This window comes from Octopus sinensis, linkage group LG3, assembly GCF_006345805.1.
Source record: "Octopus sinensis linkage group LG3, ASM634580v1, whole genome shotgun sequence".
In the NCBI taxonomy this organism is placed as follows: domain Eukaryota; kingdom Metazoa; phylum Mollusca; class Cephalopoda; order Octopoda; family Octopodidae; genus Octopus; species Octopus sinensis.
In genome coordinates this window covers 91,945,169-91,963,656 of record NC_042999.1, presented here as the reverse complement: position 1 = coordinate 91,963,656, position 18,488 = coordinate 91,945,169, and the positions used below count along the sequence as shown (strand labels likewise).

At 38.4% G+C, this 18,488-nt stretch overlaps 1 protein-coding gene across 1 annotated transcript in view; it reads right to left on the bottom strand.

Moving 5' to 3' along the window:
- Positions 1 to 11,966: 11,966 nt before the first annotated feature.
- LOC115209816 (FMRFamide neuropeptides-like) overlaps positions 11,967 to 18,488 on the bottom strand; it is a 58,436-nt gene continuing 51,914 nt past the window's right edge. The window contains exon 2 of the mRNA XM_029778371.2: positions 11,967 to 12,886. Within this exon, the coding sequence (XP_029634231.1) occupies positions 12,091 to 12,870 (780 nt within the window). The 5' untranslated portion in view covers positions 12,871 to 12,886 and the 3' untranslated portion in view covers positions 11,967 to 12,090. The remainder of the gene's footprint in view (positions 12,887 to 18,488) is intronic.

Here is an 18,488-nt window from a genome sequence, read left to right as displayed (position 1 = left end):
GCGATATATTAATATTGGTCATTGAAATGAGTTATTTTGCAGTCTAGGAATGATAAAATTGAATACGTTTTTACAAGAGGCTGTTCTGGTTATTGAAAAAACAATTTTAAAGCGAGAGTAAAAGTCTTATCTTAAAATAATGTGAAAATGCTGAAGTCATGAATATATAAAGATTGAAGTGGAAATTGGTATATTATGTAAAGGAACATGATAGAGTGACTTAATAAATGACTGTGACTGTACAGGCAACAAATATCCCAGAAGTGCTTATAATGATGTAACGATTCATAAACGCTCTTAAAGTGATAAGTGGTAAAACATACGATTTAGTAATGTTTCTGTGTGGGTTACATTGTTTTAGGAAGGTCTCCTCGATAGGCGCAGGCGTGGCTGTGTGACAAGAAGTTTGCTTCTCAACCATATGATTTCTCTTTCAGTTGAACAGTGTGGCACCTTGATCAAATATCTTCTACTACAGCCCTGGGCCAAAAAATAACTCATGAGTGAATTTAGTAGAAGGAAACTGAATGAAGCCTGTCTTATACATGTAGTTGTTTGTGTCTTTGTGATGCTCCCCACCACACCAGTGTTGGTTTCATTACATCCTCGTAACCTGGCCGTTTGGCAAAAACTTTCGATTGAAGTAGTACCAAACTTAACAGAAATAAGTACTTGCATCGATTTGTTTGATCAAAACCTCCAAGCCAATACCCTAGCATGGTCACATCCTAACTACTGAACCGATTACTTGTACATCTCCGGTTCGATCTTTGGAATGTTCATTTGAATAGGTTTCTATACTTTCAGTGTGAAAGAAAAAGTTCATATAGGAACCGATATTAAAATAAACCATTTAACTTCCCTTAAACTAGCATTGTTAGAATTAGAAGTATTGGGTATGCATTTAGTATAATTAATGAGGACGCTTCCGCTTAAAGCAACATTATAAAATTCGGCAGTACGAATCTCTTCATTAGAATATTTCGCGAAAAGTGTTTTGCTGATAGTTTTTGGTACATTCCTCACAATGGTAAGAATAGGATTAGAACATTTTGTGAAAATATCATATGAACTAGTTAATCTTATTCTACGTACTACTCATGTTTAAAACTAGATAATGGTCAATATCTAAGAAGATTGACGTGACTGTGTGGTAAGAAGCTTGCTTCTCGACTGCATGGTTTTAGGTTCGGTCGAATTAAGTCGCACCTTGGGCAGGTGACCTCTACTATAATCTCGGGCCGATCAAAGCCTTGTGAGTGGATTAGGTAGACGGAAACTGAAAGACGCCTATCGTGTTATGTATGTATGTATATGTGTGTGTGTGTGTGTGTTTGTGTGTGTGTGTGTGTGTGTGTGTGTGTGTGTGTGTGTGTGTATCTTTGTGTCTGTATTTGTTCACCCCAACTATTTTGGCTTGTTTATGTCCTTAGTGGTTTGGAAAAAAAGAATTCAATAGATTAAGTATCAGGCTTTAAAAAATAAGTATTGTGTTCGATTCATTCGACTAAAACTTCTTCAAAGCGGTGCCCCAGCATGACCGCAGTTCAATGACTAAAACGAATAAAATATACTGGTGTTGTAGTGTTAATTAAATCTCAAGTATGGTCAACAGATGACCATTTCTTTTTATGATTAAAATTAGCCCGTCTAGTCTGTAATTGGAATTCCCCCACTACATATTTTTTCTTAACTATAGATTTAATGGTATCGTGCTATTCCACTGCTTTTTGACGCTTTCATTATTTTATAGCTATAATGTAAAAGCAAAATGGGAAGAGCAAGTGTTCGTATGTGTGAGGATTTGCGATAGAAATGGTCGATAGAAATGGCAGTCGAATACCAGTCGAACAATGCGGTCAGTGGACATTCACTCTCGAGTTCTATAGAGGGTTAGTGGAGGGAAAGTGCGATGACGCACTCGGAGAGACGCTACACGTCGACGAAGTCGAACTTACCAGTCTGTTTAGGAGGACTTTCGAGCCGGAGACGATGGATAACTTCCAGAAATCCCTAGAAATGCAGTGCTACCGGAGAACACTGCCGGTTTGAGATAAACTCCACAGGCACGGAAGTGCTGTCAGACGGACCTGCCCGAGATGCGCGCAGAGAGACGAAACCGTTCTGCACGCACTCGCCTAGTGTCCTTGCATTACTGACTTGTGGAGTTATGTTGAACTGCTGTTATCACGCGTAGGACAGATCTGGCTATCGCCCGAGTCCATAGTGGAGATCGATCCGCCATCTTCCATTTGTCCGGAAGGGCAGGCAATTTGTCTCCGTCTGATAGCAGTAGCGAAAGTGGTTGTTTGGTGGACCAGGTTGAAAGGACTGAGGACAGACACTTTTCTCTTCGGCCAATTCCACGTCAACCGTTTCAAATTCTACTTGGAAAGGAAGATGAGGGTTGAGAGGGAAGTGCTTCACCACTTCCCTTTGCTAAAAGGTGGGTGAATGTACGAAAATGGCCCGTGTGAGCGGACCTACTCTAATAATGCGCCTGTAGACTAGTGAGTTTGAGAGGGAAAGGGGGAGGCTTCAAGTGGTTCAGAATTCGTGGGGTATTGAGCCAACTTCAGGTGGTTACTCTCCTGCTGAGGAACTTTCATTATTATTGTTTGATTTTATTATTATTGTTTTAATTGTGTTCGTTGTTTTGTAGACTCTGAACTGTATGCTGGTTGTTCCCACTAGAGCATGTCCTAGACTGCGCAGATATTGTTGTTGCTTAGATTACGATTAGTGAACTTTTCCATTTCCATTTTTTTAATCCTAGAATTACGATAACCAAGAATTATTTTGGTCTTCATACTAAACACCTTTTGAATTCAATTTCATGGATTTTATACGTGGTTCATTTCTCTGAGTTGGTTGCTGCGGTAGGCATTGTAATATAAATAAGTATACATCTCCTATCCTTCTTGCCCATGATATCGGTAAAGGCTTGCTGATTGTATCAGTGTGTATTTGTCTCCTCCCCACTTTCTGTTATTAACTCCTGAAAGATTTCAGCTTCATTCGTTTAACCTAAAGATATTCACCTTATTTTTCTATTTCTGGAATATCAAACTCATGAATTCGATTTTTATCCTGATATTACACAGTATTGAAGTCGGTTTCATTATACTCTCTATCATATCAAAAGCCGAGGGAGTCGGTCAGAAGCAGTTGTTATCCTAGATTACGGGTTGCAACCGTGATGAAACGTAATAAAACCAGTTACAACATTGATCCCATGCAGCAACTGAATAGTGTTAATTTTCAAAATTTTGACATCCTAGAAAATCCACCAAGAGCAAAGAAGAGGTGAACATTATTTACACTAGGTAATTAATGCAGAGCACATTAACATCATGGCCAACTTTAATTGGAGAAATGTGGCAAAACAAGGAAATACAAGCGATTCAAAATGTGACTTGGGCCAAGGGAGGACACAGTAATCAAAATCAAGTCTGTAGTGGACCACGGCGTTGGTATGCTTAGCATTTCCAGGGAGATATGTGTGTTTTTCAGCAATACTTAGCTTAATTATTTGTATGGTTGTAGCAGATTGTAAATCCTTAGCGCCTAATACGATGGCCTCTTGCAGCTCTTGACAGAATGTGCGAATGTTGCGAAAATTAGAATGAACCTATTGGGATATACCTGGCTGTAAATAATCTGGTGCGATGCAATCCACTTGCATTAGATAATTTACCTACGATATGCATGGTTACATACCAAACTTGTTCAATCATCTATAGGCGGAAGAGTATCAGTACCGTTTATAAACTTGGAGTATTCTCAGCCATGTAATCCACGAAGTAGGGGGTGCTGATATGGAAGGCTTTAACCAAAGGAGACACATCATTAATAATTTTAGCTTGACCAAATAAATCATAAAATAGCCTGGTACTTGTCATCTATAGCATGGCAGGTGGCAGGGAAACTTATGTGATTCTTGGCATATTACATGATTTATATTACATATTAAATCATATGTCTCCATAAATCATAAGTCTCCATATTACATGATTTATAACAGTGCATGCGACTACTAAAATTCGTTTATAGCTTCGGTGTGTCTGATCCTTTCGCAACAATCCAAAGTAATCAGCACCATCTGCATCAAAACCTATTAATGATCTCAGTACAATATACTTCAGTCCCGTTAAGAAACTAGACTGTATTACTGTAAAAGAACGTCTACTCCGTGATCAGACTAAAAAGCTACATATAAGAAATTTCGAATTGTATACTCAGTCCATCTCAGAGTCACTTTCTCATTTCCCCACTACATTTTGGCAATAAACGGTTACTGAAGAAGTCATAGGTGTTGAGTGCCAGACAAACGAACTGAGAATCGAAAGGCCTTGCTGGCAAATATGGCTGATGTCACCATGAATGTGTCTAACATGGCAGTGACCGAATGGTGAGACACTCTGCTGAAATATTATGAAGTAATAGCTGAAGCACGCGTTAATTTGAACAAGCTCTACTTAGAATAGTAGATACGGTATATTCAGTACTGTGGTTCACTGGATCTAGTGTTCTGTTAAGAGGCCTTCGATCTGATTCCGAGCCGGATTACTAAATGAATAAAAGACGGCGATGGTATTACAAGAAATGTGGCCAGTCAAACGCAGACGTTAGTGTAGAAGATAACCCTAGAAGAATGAGTAGAGGTGCTGATCTCATACACTGCATCCATCATGTATTATAACTAGATCGTTGTGCCCTATTCAAGATTTCATCTGAACAGGTTGTAGTGTCTGCTCTAACTTTCCTTAGATGGGACGAAGTTTGCTGCTAAGAATGTTCTCTTGTTATCAAGCCCAACCCAATTGTGCAGAAGATTCAGGATGTCATGGCACTAATGCACTTCCATTGCAGAATCTGCAGATGGTGTTGGATGTTCAGAGTGTTGTCACCATTAATGAAAGAAGTTTTCTTCACAGTTAACCCTTGCTGGAATTGCAGTCTTGAAGCAAGAGAAGCGTTTTTGAGCACCTCACACCGGATAGTTGTCAACTGCTAATAGTTATCTACCAGTAAGGGATACAATTGGTGGTATATCAGCCATGTCATATGGAGAGGGCTATTGATGAACATCATCGGTCATGTTCTTGGAATTCTATGGGGTTTGGATAGAGATCTCTTTAACAGCCTATTCCATCCTGAAACATTTTGACAATTTTCAGAAACTCCTGACATGACAGTGCTACAGAGTCGCTGCTCATTGTGGATCAACACCATGGACACAGCAGTGCAATAAGCTGGGCCTCGTCAAGATATGCACAAATGGATAAAACTGTCTTCCATGCATGAACTCACTCGGTGTCTGAGCATAACTAAGTTTTGGAGTTGAAATGCTGTTAATGCAGTAGAACGGGTTCAGCTATTAGCCGAGTCCTTGGGAGTATCACCCAATCATTTTCCCTTGGGCGGAAAGGACAGACAGGTTTCCTCCGTCTGGTGACCATGATGAAATAAATATAACATTGAATGCACCGAATGCAAGCGCTACTCTTTGACTAATTTTCTTTCGCTTGGAGAAGAATGCGAAGGAGGAGAGGAAGATGCTGGTTACCAGTAAGTTTGCTGGATGGGGAGTGAGAGTGGCGAGAGTGACCTACGTGAATGCACCAAATATCTGCTTACACAGGCAGGTTGCAGGACACATCTGGGGGAAGGTACTCGTCTTTTGAAATCAGAGAAATTTTGGATCTTTGAGGTTCTTCGTTTAAGCCCAGTGGGACGTAACCCTAACTGTTCGTCTCATTCCATTTCTTTTATATGCATTTTTTCCTACATTAATGTATTTCCTTAGTCGCTTCTGCGAATTGTGCACCTGATCTCCGATTTTGCTATTTACTTTTGTAATATATAATTATATGTAAGCCTTGTGAGACAAAATGCTAAGCAGCCTTTCTCCTGGTTCTTTATGTTCGGAGTTCAAATAGCTCTGGGGTCAAATATTCCTCTCATGCTTTCGGAGCCGATTATATAAGTAGCAGTTGAACACTGAGATCGTTGTAATCGACTTGCCTCATCCCATAAAAACCAGCCGGCCTTGCGATCAAACTTGAAGCCGCCGCCGCTGCTGCTGCTGCTGCTACTACTACTACTACTACTACTACTACTACTACTACTACTACTACTACTACTACTACTATAATTATTATTATTACTTTGTCACACAATGTAGGTGGGTAATGCACCGGCGTATTTAGTCATCTGTCAAGTCCCAAAAAGGACTTCAGACAGATAATACTTTCCTGTGCAGTACCTAGCGTAGTACCTTATGCGCATGACCTAGCAAGGCTGCTTTATGCTTAACACATATCTTGCCTGGTATTCCCAACCACTTTAAGAAGTCTTGAATTTTCAATGGGATTGACTCTAAATGCTCCGATCACAAGTGGTATCACTTTTACATTACCCTCACACATTTCAAACAGTCTTGTTATCTCTATTTTGAGTTCGAAATACTCGGTGATTTTTTTTAGTCGCAACTATCACGTCATTTGGTATGGCTTTGTCAATGATACCACAGTATTCCTCTTTCTTGTTTAATACGACCATGTACGAGCAGCGATGCTCCGTTAATCTATCAATTAGAAATTCATATTTCCACAATATCTTGTTGCTTTCCATTCCTCCGGCGTTACTTTACTAGGCTCATGTTCACATCAATTCTTCGTTACTGTTTTTGTTAGTATTTACGACATAAAAAAGGCGGCGAGCTGGCAGAAACGTTAGCACGCTTGCGGTATTTCGTCTGCCGTTACGTTCTGAGTTCAAATTCTGCCGAGGTCCACTTTGCCTTTCATCCATTCGGGGTCAATAAATTAAGTACCAGTTACGCACTGGGGTCGATGTAATCGACTTAATACCTTTGTCTGTCCCTGTTTGTCCTCTCTGTGTTTAGCCCCTTGTGGGTAGTAAAGAAATAGGCATTTCGTTTGTCTTTATGTTCTGAGTTCAAATTCTGCTGAGATTGACTTTGTGTTTCATCTTTTCGAGGTCGATAAATTAAGTACCTGTTGTATACTGGGGTCTATTAAATCGATTATCCCCCTCCCACCAAATTTCAGACCTCGTGTCTGGAGCAGAAAAGTATTTACGATATAAAAGCCAATGAAGGTAAAAACTTCATCATGGCGTTGCTTGTATTCTTTTTGCGCAAGGATCTCGCATCCTCTTACTAAATGGATTACATTTTCTACATTCCTTTCAGAGTCTGCATTCCTGGGTCTCAGAAGTTTATAGATGTTATACTTCACCGAAATGATAGTAAAACCTCGGTACTGTGTTGCAGTTATAAGGTTTTCAGTGGTACGCTTCGAACTGCATCGCTTAAGTCATGTCCATAATGTTGTTTTATCCTTGATATCCTGTATATTTCTTTTAAACTGACCATACGTTCTCATTTCCAGATGATCTTTTTTCTCTTCAACTTTGGTTACCAAACATTTTCCTAACAAACAGTTCATCTGCATCTCTACTCATATCTTCTGCTGCATGTAGCAACAATGCTTACTATTTATCAAATATTCTGCAAACATCCTCCTTTCACTCCTTATATTATAGATCTATTTATATTTGCTTATCGTTGTGAAGCGCCGTACATTGTCATTAACTTTCACGTCTTTCAATGCAACTTTGCTATTTCTTCTTCAGTGGTTACCTTCTGTAGCCATAGTAACAGTATATATGCTATTATCGTTGTTATTATTGTTACTGTATAAGATGTTGCTGTCGTTGGTGATTGGCAAATTAGTTTGCTACCGGTTTCGAGCCTGTATTCAGGGGATGGATCACTGTAATGCACAACGACATCTGTTCGGTGGTCAAAGGGAACGGCCATGTCTCAACCATTCAATAACATATGCTCGGTCCCCAAGGTTTCTCCTTCTCGTCTCCAGAAGAAGCGACAGCTGGCAGCCATGACGCACTGACCGTGCGATGCGAAACATTTCTGATAGGTGGCCGTTTACTTTGATCACCGAACAGGTGTCGCTGGCCATTGCAGCGAAAACCGCTCCGAAACCGGCCGCTTTCAGGATGGCATCCAAGAAACGCTGGTCTACCCTATCGAATGTTTCGGACAGATTCAAATTGATCAGGGCCCCATTGAAGCCAGCGTTAGTCCCAGTCCTCTTTATTATGACTCTATGATGTATCGCATAAGGTGGAGGTTGTCGTCGATTAGATTGCACACTTTTGCGCTTTACCGACCAGACTATCGACGACAAGCGCCAACCTTTTCGCTAACACTTTTGCCAAAATTGTAAATTTAGCAGAATTATGGGCCGAAAAGTCCCTAGAACGTCCTCAATGTTGGCGTCCTTCCTCGGCAGTGTTACCACACCCCAGCTAACAACACTAAGAATTCTCCTGTCCTGCTACCTGTTAGGGTAGACGTCTACCAAGTGGCCGACGAACAAATATCGCATGAGCACATATAATACATAAAGCAGACCATCCAAACCCACAAATTTGGGACTTGTGCAATCGCTCATCGCCGCCCCTCCATTCCCGTTTTCAGTGGTTGTTATCGGCTTTTCGGAGAACCTCGTGTCCGCTGCCAAGAGCCGTGCAGGTCTTTCAGGTACAAAGTAAAGTCCACTACTACCGTCGACCCATCGCCTTTCCCGGACAGCCGCGAAAAGTGCTGCAGGAAAGCCACATACATTTATTCGTAACTGAGTAGCACGCACTCCCTCTCAATAAATCAAATATCTGATTGTAGACTTGTTGCCAAATTGCATTTCCACTTTTTGGGCACATCGGACGGCTTTAGTTCCTTCGTGTTTGACCGCTCAAGTCTTGGCTCTGACAACGCATCTTTCGTGTTTCGCGTGAAACGTCCAAGAAAAGGTTTCGATGACGTTACTAATCACCTTTCCTAGTTTGCTAACTAGTTCTCCTTATTTCTCACTATAGCTTGCTCTATAGAAACGCTATGTATTCTACTATAATCGCATTCATCAGGCGATCCACCACTTATTGTTAACAATTATACCGTCAACTGTCGCTTAATTAGTTCGCTAATCTGATTCCTGTAGTCTTTTCCTGCTGGTAAGGACACGTTCAACATCCAGTAACTAGGTCCCTGTCTACGAGTCCTATCTATATCGAGTGTGTAGATCGCAAATATCGTCTGTGTAGTCGACAAATTTGAAATGTAGACAACCTACGCTCTCTCCATCCTATGACCTAACAAGTACTCTACCTATATACAATCTGGATGACTCGTAGTGGTTGCTCCATGTTCACCCTGGTACATTGTGGTTGCTCAATGTTCACCCTGGTACCCTATTTAACTCATTGGGTTGACCTGAGACAATAGAAAAGAAACCTGCCTAAAATGCCACTTAGAGCGATGGAAACAAGGACAACTTCTTTGACATCTCAAGAATTTAGAAACTTCGAGAACATCAAATCATTCTTTTTAGGAACGGTAAACCTCGAAGCATATAAAACTATAGATAATAGTGTGTAAATATTGGGCCAAAACCCCTTCGGATAGTCGAAGGTTGTCTGTGGAACTCGAAATGACATCTGATAGGCGTTCTGAGTATGTGTGTGTGTGTGTATGTGTGTGAACGTGCGCCTGTGTATGTGCGCACGTATATAATATATTATAATATATATATATATATATATTCTTTTATTCTTTCATTTGTTTCAGTCATTTGACTACAGTTATGCCGGAGCACTGTCTTAAAGGGTTTTCGTCGAAGAAATGGATTCCAGGACTTATTCTTTGTAAGCCTAGTGCTTTTTGTATCGGTCAATTTTACTGAACTACTAAGTTACACACCACCATCGGTCTTCAAGAGATGGCAGGACAATACAGACACACACACACGTACACACACATTCACATACATATACAACAGACTTCTCTCATTCTTTCCGTTTCTGTCTGTCATATCCACTCACAAGGCTTTGGTCGGCCCAATGCTAATGTAGAAGACACTTGCCCAAGGTGTTACGCTCTGGGACTGAATCACATGTTTAGAAAGCAATCATGTTAGAGAAAGAATAAGATACATACATACATATAAACAGACAGACAGACAGGCAGACAAATAGACAGAGACAGACAGACATATAGATAGATAGATAGATAGATAGATAGATAGATAGATAGATAGATAGATAGAAAGATAGATAGATAGATGGATAGAAAGACAGATATATATATAGATGGATAGATAGATAGATAGATAGATAGATAGATAGATAGAAAGATAGATAGATAGATAGATAGATAGACAGATAGATGGATAGACAGACAGATATATAGATAGATAGATAGATAGATAGATAGATAGATAGATAGATAGATAGACAGACAGATACGCAGTTCTTCAGAAATCTTTCTGAATACTACTAAAGCCGCTAGAAGTAGGTGATTGATTGAGACTACACCTATAATAGGTCAGTAGCTTTTAAAAGAGAATATTTGATAGACTGCTTAGCTTTTAACTTCAAATTTTAGAGGGTCCACTTTGGCCAATCTATCAATCATGGAAGCTGTTAAAATATATTGCCTGATCAAACGAATTCAAATATATATCTAATGGCTGCTTTCATATTTTATTAAATAAAGAAACGAAAGAAACCCTTCTGGAATGCAGTAACTTTGAAACATAATTATTTTATATCATGATCAATTTTTATTATCATTTTTACGTTTTCAACACAAATATCAACATCATTTCAGATAAGATATCTGAGGGTTTATTTTATTTTATTTTATATTATATTTTCTTTGGGGAATGGTTGTTATTTTTATGAAGAAAAAAATTTACATCATGTAAGAAATTTACAGCAAAATACCGGCAATTGTCCACTTCTCGGACAAGGAGAGATATCCTCCGGATATTACTCGTTAGAATTTGGGTGCGTGTCGTTAATATTGGACACCAAAATATGAAGTTCAGACCATCCACTTTAGGAAATATTACTTCTCAATCTTACGTTCTTTCTCTCTTTCTCTTTTCTCATTTAGATAATTTGATATAATTTAGATTTGTTTGTTTCTCTTCCATTTCACGTACACCCTTACTGCTGACACATACTTCGAGACAAACACACACACACACACACACACCACACACACACACACACACACACACACACACGCACGCACGCACACACACACGCACGCACGCACACACGCACGCACACACACATACATACATACAGACATAAACTCAGATATACACACGCTGAGGCTACTGATGTATTACATACATTCACACAAACCAAATCTAAAAATTTGCCTACACATATACGTGCATATACTGGAATATATACTTGTATATATGCTTGCTTGTATATGTGTATATATTTATATGTTTATTTACATTTATAACTGTGTGTGCATTTATGCATGTGTGTGAATGCTGTAAGGTATGTTGCAGGTTTTGAAAGTGGAGTGGATTTCATGAAAAGACATTGTCCCTACGATGATATATTTGTCTGAACTTCACATATTAATGCCCTCTATTTACTACTACAGACACGGTATTTTGCATTTACGCTCCTTTGACACATATCTATTCTCTCGTGCATACAAATAAACACAAATTATTCATACTCTCACTCAAACATACAAACGGATGCACGCAAATACATACACACAAACACAAACATACACACATTCACGCATATATATTTTAATTCAGTATTTGTTTTGCAACACTCTGATGTGAAAACGTGTGTTGAAATAGATGCATCTTGTGAGAATCAAAATGACCCTCTCAAAATAGAACATATATATATAAACATATACATACACACACGTATATATATATATATATATATATATATATATATGATATCTTCCTAATTTATATATATATATATGTAGAACAAAAATATTTTCTGTGTCCTGTATTTAAAGCTGTCTCAGAAGAAATATTTCTGTATATTTGTGGAATTCTTAAAGTATTGTGTTGTATTTTTTGGTTTCTTGTTTCATTGCGTCGGTGATAGTCCTTATTCGTTTCAGAATCATTTCCAAATGGTAATCTTTTCTTTTAATTCTAAATTGTTCCCTTTAACCGGTTTCTTTTATTAATAGTAGTAGACTCATTGAGATTTGACGTTTAGATCACTGAAATAATCGGCATGGCTTCCATCAGGGATCGCTGCGCGTTTGCCAATCCTTAAAAAGCCCCGTGTCGGACCGCGGAATCCACGAGTGTTGATGCCATTATCTTCTGTGAAAGGTCCACGACCTAAGCGAATGAATGATGAGGCGGGTATTTTTCCGATTCTGAGGAAAGCGTTGGTACGTTTGTCCTTAGAGAGATCTTCATTATTCAAACTTTTACCAATTCTCAGGAATGAAGATGGATCGTTTTGTCGACCAATACGTAGAAATGCGTTAACACGTTTAACAGTTTCATCCGTGTCATCAATTTCATCTTCTACTTCATTTCCTGATTTTCCAATTCTAAGAAACGAAGATGGACTGGCTCTGGTATCACGCCCTGACATTTTATCTGCATCGTAGTCGTTTAGATCTTCATTTTCGCTATCATCAACTCTTTTGCCAATTCTTAGAAACATGCTTGATGGAGCTTTACCGATTCTAACAAAGTGCAATGGGGGGCGACGTCCAATTCTCAGGAAAGAACTAGGGCTTCGAGCTAAACGTAAAATTCCGTTTGCTTTACCTATTCGAAGAAATGTATTTGCTCGTTTCAGATCATCTTCACTATCCATTTCAGGTTCAGCTTCATTCGCACTGTTCACCAATTCGTCGCTGCTTGAAGCTTCTTCAGCCTGGACATAGATAACCCATTGTGATGTCACACACATCAAAGTAATTGTTGCTAAAAGAACGATTCTCCAAAGACCGGCCATTTTCTTTAATAAGATTCTGGGAAAGAGAAGAAAAGAAAGAATATAATTAGTAAAAGGAAATATATTACACAATAGCTTGAAATATACTCATCAATTTTCATATTGGCGCTAATTTGTAAATACGTAGGCGAAGGCTGAAGTTAACTGAATTGATTGATACAAGAATATTATTTGTGGTTGTTTAGTAAAATTAAGAAGAATAGTAAAATTATGTTTTTGTGGTATTTTGAATATAAAGATATCTTATTTATATAGTGAGGAATACCATTTTACTCCGGTAAGGAGTCATAGGTGCTGTTCAACCGACATAGGGTGTTAAATAATGGGAAAATATTTTTTTTTATTTTAATCTACTCTGGTTTTATATATCCAATGATAGACTAACTATTGGCATAATGCGGACATGGGGTAGAGAGTAAAATATCTGTGGGGTATATATTGATTGTAAGTCAATAATGCAGATATTTAAATTAGGATTGACTCCACCATTAATGTACACGTCTTCGATCCAAAGCAATACCATCTCTAAAAGAAAAGAAATATATTGCAGAAGTCACCACTTCAATAACCGTATATTCGTAAAGAAGACGAGACAACCTCGGTAGGAACGCCACTAGAGCGAGAGATAATTCTACGCGAGATAATTCACAGTTGCCGGACTTAGACACTCCTGCGAAAGACGAAGTTTGCGATATGTAAAAAGCTGGATTTATGGGGTTGCACAGAGTTTTCGGCCAGCTATAAATGTGTCAAAATAAACACAGTACCACCACTACCAACAATAATAACAACGTCAGTACAGTGTTGGAGTTAGGAAATAGCATGCTAACCTTCATTTAGGGTGGGAAACTAAAGAGGTTCGAATTATTTTGCAACTGTTTTCAGCATTTTAAAACTGTCCAATGTATTGGAAAATAAAATATAATAAAAGGAAGAACAAAAGAATAAAGTTTTCATTACAGAAATTTAATAAATTTGTAAACATTATAAAACGATTATATACATATTTTGAGGTTTGCTTGTATATTGCATTCATAGCAATAACCTCTGTAAAAATTTACCAGATTGCCATCAACATGTATTAGATATCGAAACACAATATTAAGGAAGGCAAGATTTGTGAGGAAGCAGGACTTTTGGAACTTTTTAACTATTATCCTTTTCGATTTACTAAAAGTTTTTAAACGCCCGTCTAGCTATAATTCTATGGCCCGTCCTCATTTTTAATGTACATATATGTAATATGGAATTTAAGTTTGAGGCGGATGACTACTTACAACAGCAAATACTCACAATTTGTTTCATATTTACATCAGTAGCTACCAGTACCTTTATTTTTTGATTTAAAATAAATGTATTTCGCATAGACCCCCCACCCTCACCCGCCAAAAACACACACACAGAATGAGAGTTTACACTTGTCTTTTGAATGTTTCTCTCCCTTGGATTTGTCTTTTGGGCAAATTGCTATGTGGTTAATCTGTTAGCATTATTTTGATTTGAGTGGTTATATACGTGGTTAAGAAGCTTGTTGCGGAAACTTGAGGTAATGGGTCCAATCGCAATGCGCGGCACCCTGAGCAGGTATCTTCTACTTTAGCCCTGGGCCGACCAAAATATTGAGAGTGGATTTGGTAGATGGAAACTGAAAGAAGCCCGTCGTAAATATATCAATATATATGTATATGCGCATATACACGCACACACATATATATATATAGATATATATATATGTATATATAAATATATATATATATTATATATATATATATATATATTATATATATATATATATTATATTCTTGTGTGTGTGTGTGTGTGTGTGTGTGTGTGCGTGTGTGTGTGTGTGTGGTGTGTGTGTGTGTGTATGTGCGTAGGTGGTAGAATTGATTATCAGAATGAAAAAAGATTCAATGTTCTTGTTTTATTTTACAATTTGCTGCCGTAATGTAAAAGTTTTATGGAAACCCCATCCACTGAAGGTTTTCACTGATACTATCTACAGCAAACCAATTATCTTAGATCATGCTTTGGTTTGTACCTATATATATATGTCTGTGTTTGTGTGTGTGTGCACGCATATACGTATATGTATGTGATTCTACGTGAGTGTCTGAGATGTAACACAAGTTTATATTTCTATATTTAATGCATTCCTGCCCCTTTTCAGCATGTCTCTCGGTGTATTAATCTATATATATCTTCACACTTGCTTGTAGTCTATTCAATCTATCAATGTGCCCCTCCTTCTCAATTTATCTATCATATCGTGATATTTGTCTATATATCTCTCTAGCGCTTTCCCCTCTTCGCTTCATAATATTCGTTTTATCTCGTGTTAAAATAATTTTTATTGCAGTATGACCACAGTATCTGGTGGCGACACGATCGATTAAGGCAGCATGCTGGCTGAATCATTAGCATGCCGGCCAATATGATTAGCGGTATTTCTCCCCTCTTAACGTTCTGAGTTCGAATGCTACCAAAGTCAGCTGGCACTTATGTTATTGACCTCATAAAGATGAAAGGTAAAGACGATCTCGAGGACATTTGAATCTAGAACGTAAATACGGGCGAAGTACCTATTTCTTTACTACCCACAAGGGGCTAAACACAGAGAGAACAAACAAGGAGAGACAAACGGGTTTAGTCGATTATATCGACCCCAGTGCGTAACTGGTAGTTATTTAATCGACCGCGAAAGGATGAAAGGCAAAGTCGACCTCGGCGGAATTTGAACTCAGAACGAAGCGGCAGACGAAATACGCATTTCGTCCAACGTGCTAACGTTTCTGCCAGCTCGCCGCCTCAATAAATAGGAAGAAGCATACACATGTATTCGTTCGTTCTTTGAGATACTGCAGTTCCTCCTCCTCTCTCTCTCTCTGTTTCGGGATGTATTCACGTATGTATATTCGCATACATTTCTCTATCTGGTTAGCTAGCTAAATATGATATTCATATTTTCTCTCTCAATGACGCGAAATATTGCGTGTCACCACCAGATACTGTGGTCATACTTCCATAAAAATTATTTTAACACGAGATAAAACGAATATTGTGAAGTGAAGAGGGGAAAGCGCTAGAGTGATATATAGAAAATATCACGCATTTCGTGAGGGATGGTTTGTACAAGTGTAGGTATTTAGGCAAACCTGGAGAAAGTGAAATAAACAAATTATAGGTGAGAATGTTTGTGTATGTGTTTATGTGAATGTGTATGTATTTGTGTGTGTGCGTGCCCGTGCACATACATACATACATGCGTACATGCATACATGCATACATGCATACATACATACATACATACATGCATATGTATGTGTATATATATATATATATATATATATATATATATATATATATGTATTGAGTGTCATTGTATCTGTCTGTGTGGGTGTGTAAAAGGAAAAGAGTGGGAAGTGAGTGAGTGAGTCAAAGAGGGAGAGAGAGAGAGAGATAAAAAAAAGAGGGAGAGTGAGAGAGGAGGTTATAAAGTTGAAAACTTCAAATGATTTTAACTCCCTTATCAATTCCATGCTACATTTGATACATTGACTTCGAGAATCTGTAATTGCTTTTTATTAGACTAGAAGCAGTATCGCTAGAGGGCCGATGTTTAGTCTATCGTTTGAGTGTCTATTGAGAATCGATGCCATTAACTGTTGGCTGCTTATTGGATAGTATCACGTGATATTGAGAAATATTTTTCAATAAAGACCTTTTTTTCGGCTTTTTATGGAATTCCATTTAACACACCGGAAAGCTTTAAATTAGCAATTATAATTAAAATAGTATGGTGCATGTTTTGAGTATTTCGTGTCAATATTAGTTAATGTTCTTCTGTAAGTGCCCTAATATCTGACCTTTGCAAATACAGTGATTGCTAAAGTAGATGATTTACTCTTTCTCTTCTTTTTTCTTTGTTAATGATAATATTTGCTTTGAGTAAGGCGGTGAGCTGGCAGAAACGTTAGCATGCCGGGCGAAATGCCTAGCGGTATTGCATCTGCTGCTACTTTCTGTGTTCAAATTCCGCCGAGTTCGACTTTGCCTTTCACCCTTTCGGGGTCGATTAAACAAGTACCAGTTACGCACTGGGGTCGATATAATCGACTTAATCCCTTTGTCTGTCCTTGTTTGTTCTCTCTGTGTTTAGCCCCTTGTGGGTAGTAAAGAAATAAGAAACGTTAGCGCGCCGGGCGAAAAGCTTAGCGGTATTTCATCTGTTTTTACGGTCTGAGTTCAAATACCGCTGAGGTCGACTTTACCTTTCATCCTTTCGGGGTCGATAAATTAAGTACCAGTTACGCACTGGGGTCGATGTAATCGACTTAATACCTATGTCTGTCCTTGTTTGTCCCCTCTGTGTTTAGCCCCTTGTGGGTAATAAAGAAATAGGTATTTCATCTGTTTTTACGGTCTGAGTTCAAATACCGCCGAGGTCGACTTTACCTTTCATCCTTTCGGGATCGATAACTTAAGTACCAGTTGCGTACTGAGGTCGATCTAATCAACTGGCCCCCTCCCCCAAAATTTCGGTCCTTGTGCCTTGAGCAGAAAAGAATATTTGCTTTGGGTACTCTTCTGTCTAATTTAAAATTCAAAATGTGTGACATTGTATAGTAGGGTGAATTTGCATTCACCTTACAATGTATGTACCATATATCACAAGTACATAAAGTAGTCTGATATATGTTATTTTTCCATCGCTCGACGATAAAGATTCAGTTGTTCGACTTAATGAAATGCCTGCTCTTGGATTAACGTATTAGTGGCTGAGTATTCCCTAAATGTAATTCCCAGGCAGAACCAGCGTGACACAGTATTTTGACAAAACTGCTCGTTGACGAATTACTGGTATAATCCACCAGACGAGCTTCTATTCAAGTTGCGCTCGCCTAATTTCACTCACAAGATATGGGCAGATCCGAGGCTATATAAAATAGGATTTACCCAAAAGCCATTCGGCGATACTTAGCCTATACATATCTTATTGAATAGACTATTGTGCTTGGTCTGGAGCCCAGAGTTAAAAGTATGCAAATAAAGAAAACAGTATTGTGTAGTTATCAGAAAATGGTTTTGTAATATGTACAGAAAATTTCACTGGTTGCCACCATGTACTGTTGCGATGAAGAAAGTAAAATGGAGTTTCGGACGATAGTCCTACAGTAGAGTGTAATATTCAAATAATGGCTGATGCATATTTTCTTAGTTTTCCGAGTTCACTAGAAATCAGAAAGTCGAGTAAAGGGATCATCTTGGTGATGCGTAACTGGACTTCATAAGTGTAACGCGAAATGAACAGTTCCACACTCATTACTACAGAGATTAAAATCATAACATAAGACCAGAAAGAAATCCAGACTGTGCGTGTGTGTGTGTGTGTGTGTCTGTCTGTTGTATGTGTGTTCGCGCGTGTGTGTATGTATATATAGGTGTGTATGGGTGTGTAGGTAGGCATACTTACGTACACACATACATATATATTTATATATAAATATATCTGTCAAGTGTAAATATGATAGGCCGGATACTGTTGTTTGGGAAAGAGAAGAAAAAGTATGCACCGCCATAGAGATCAGTTGTCATGTTGATATGAATATCTCATTGAA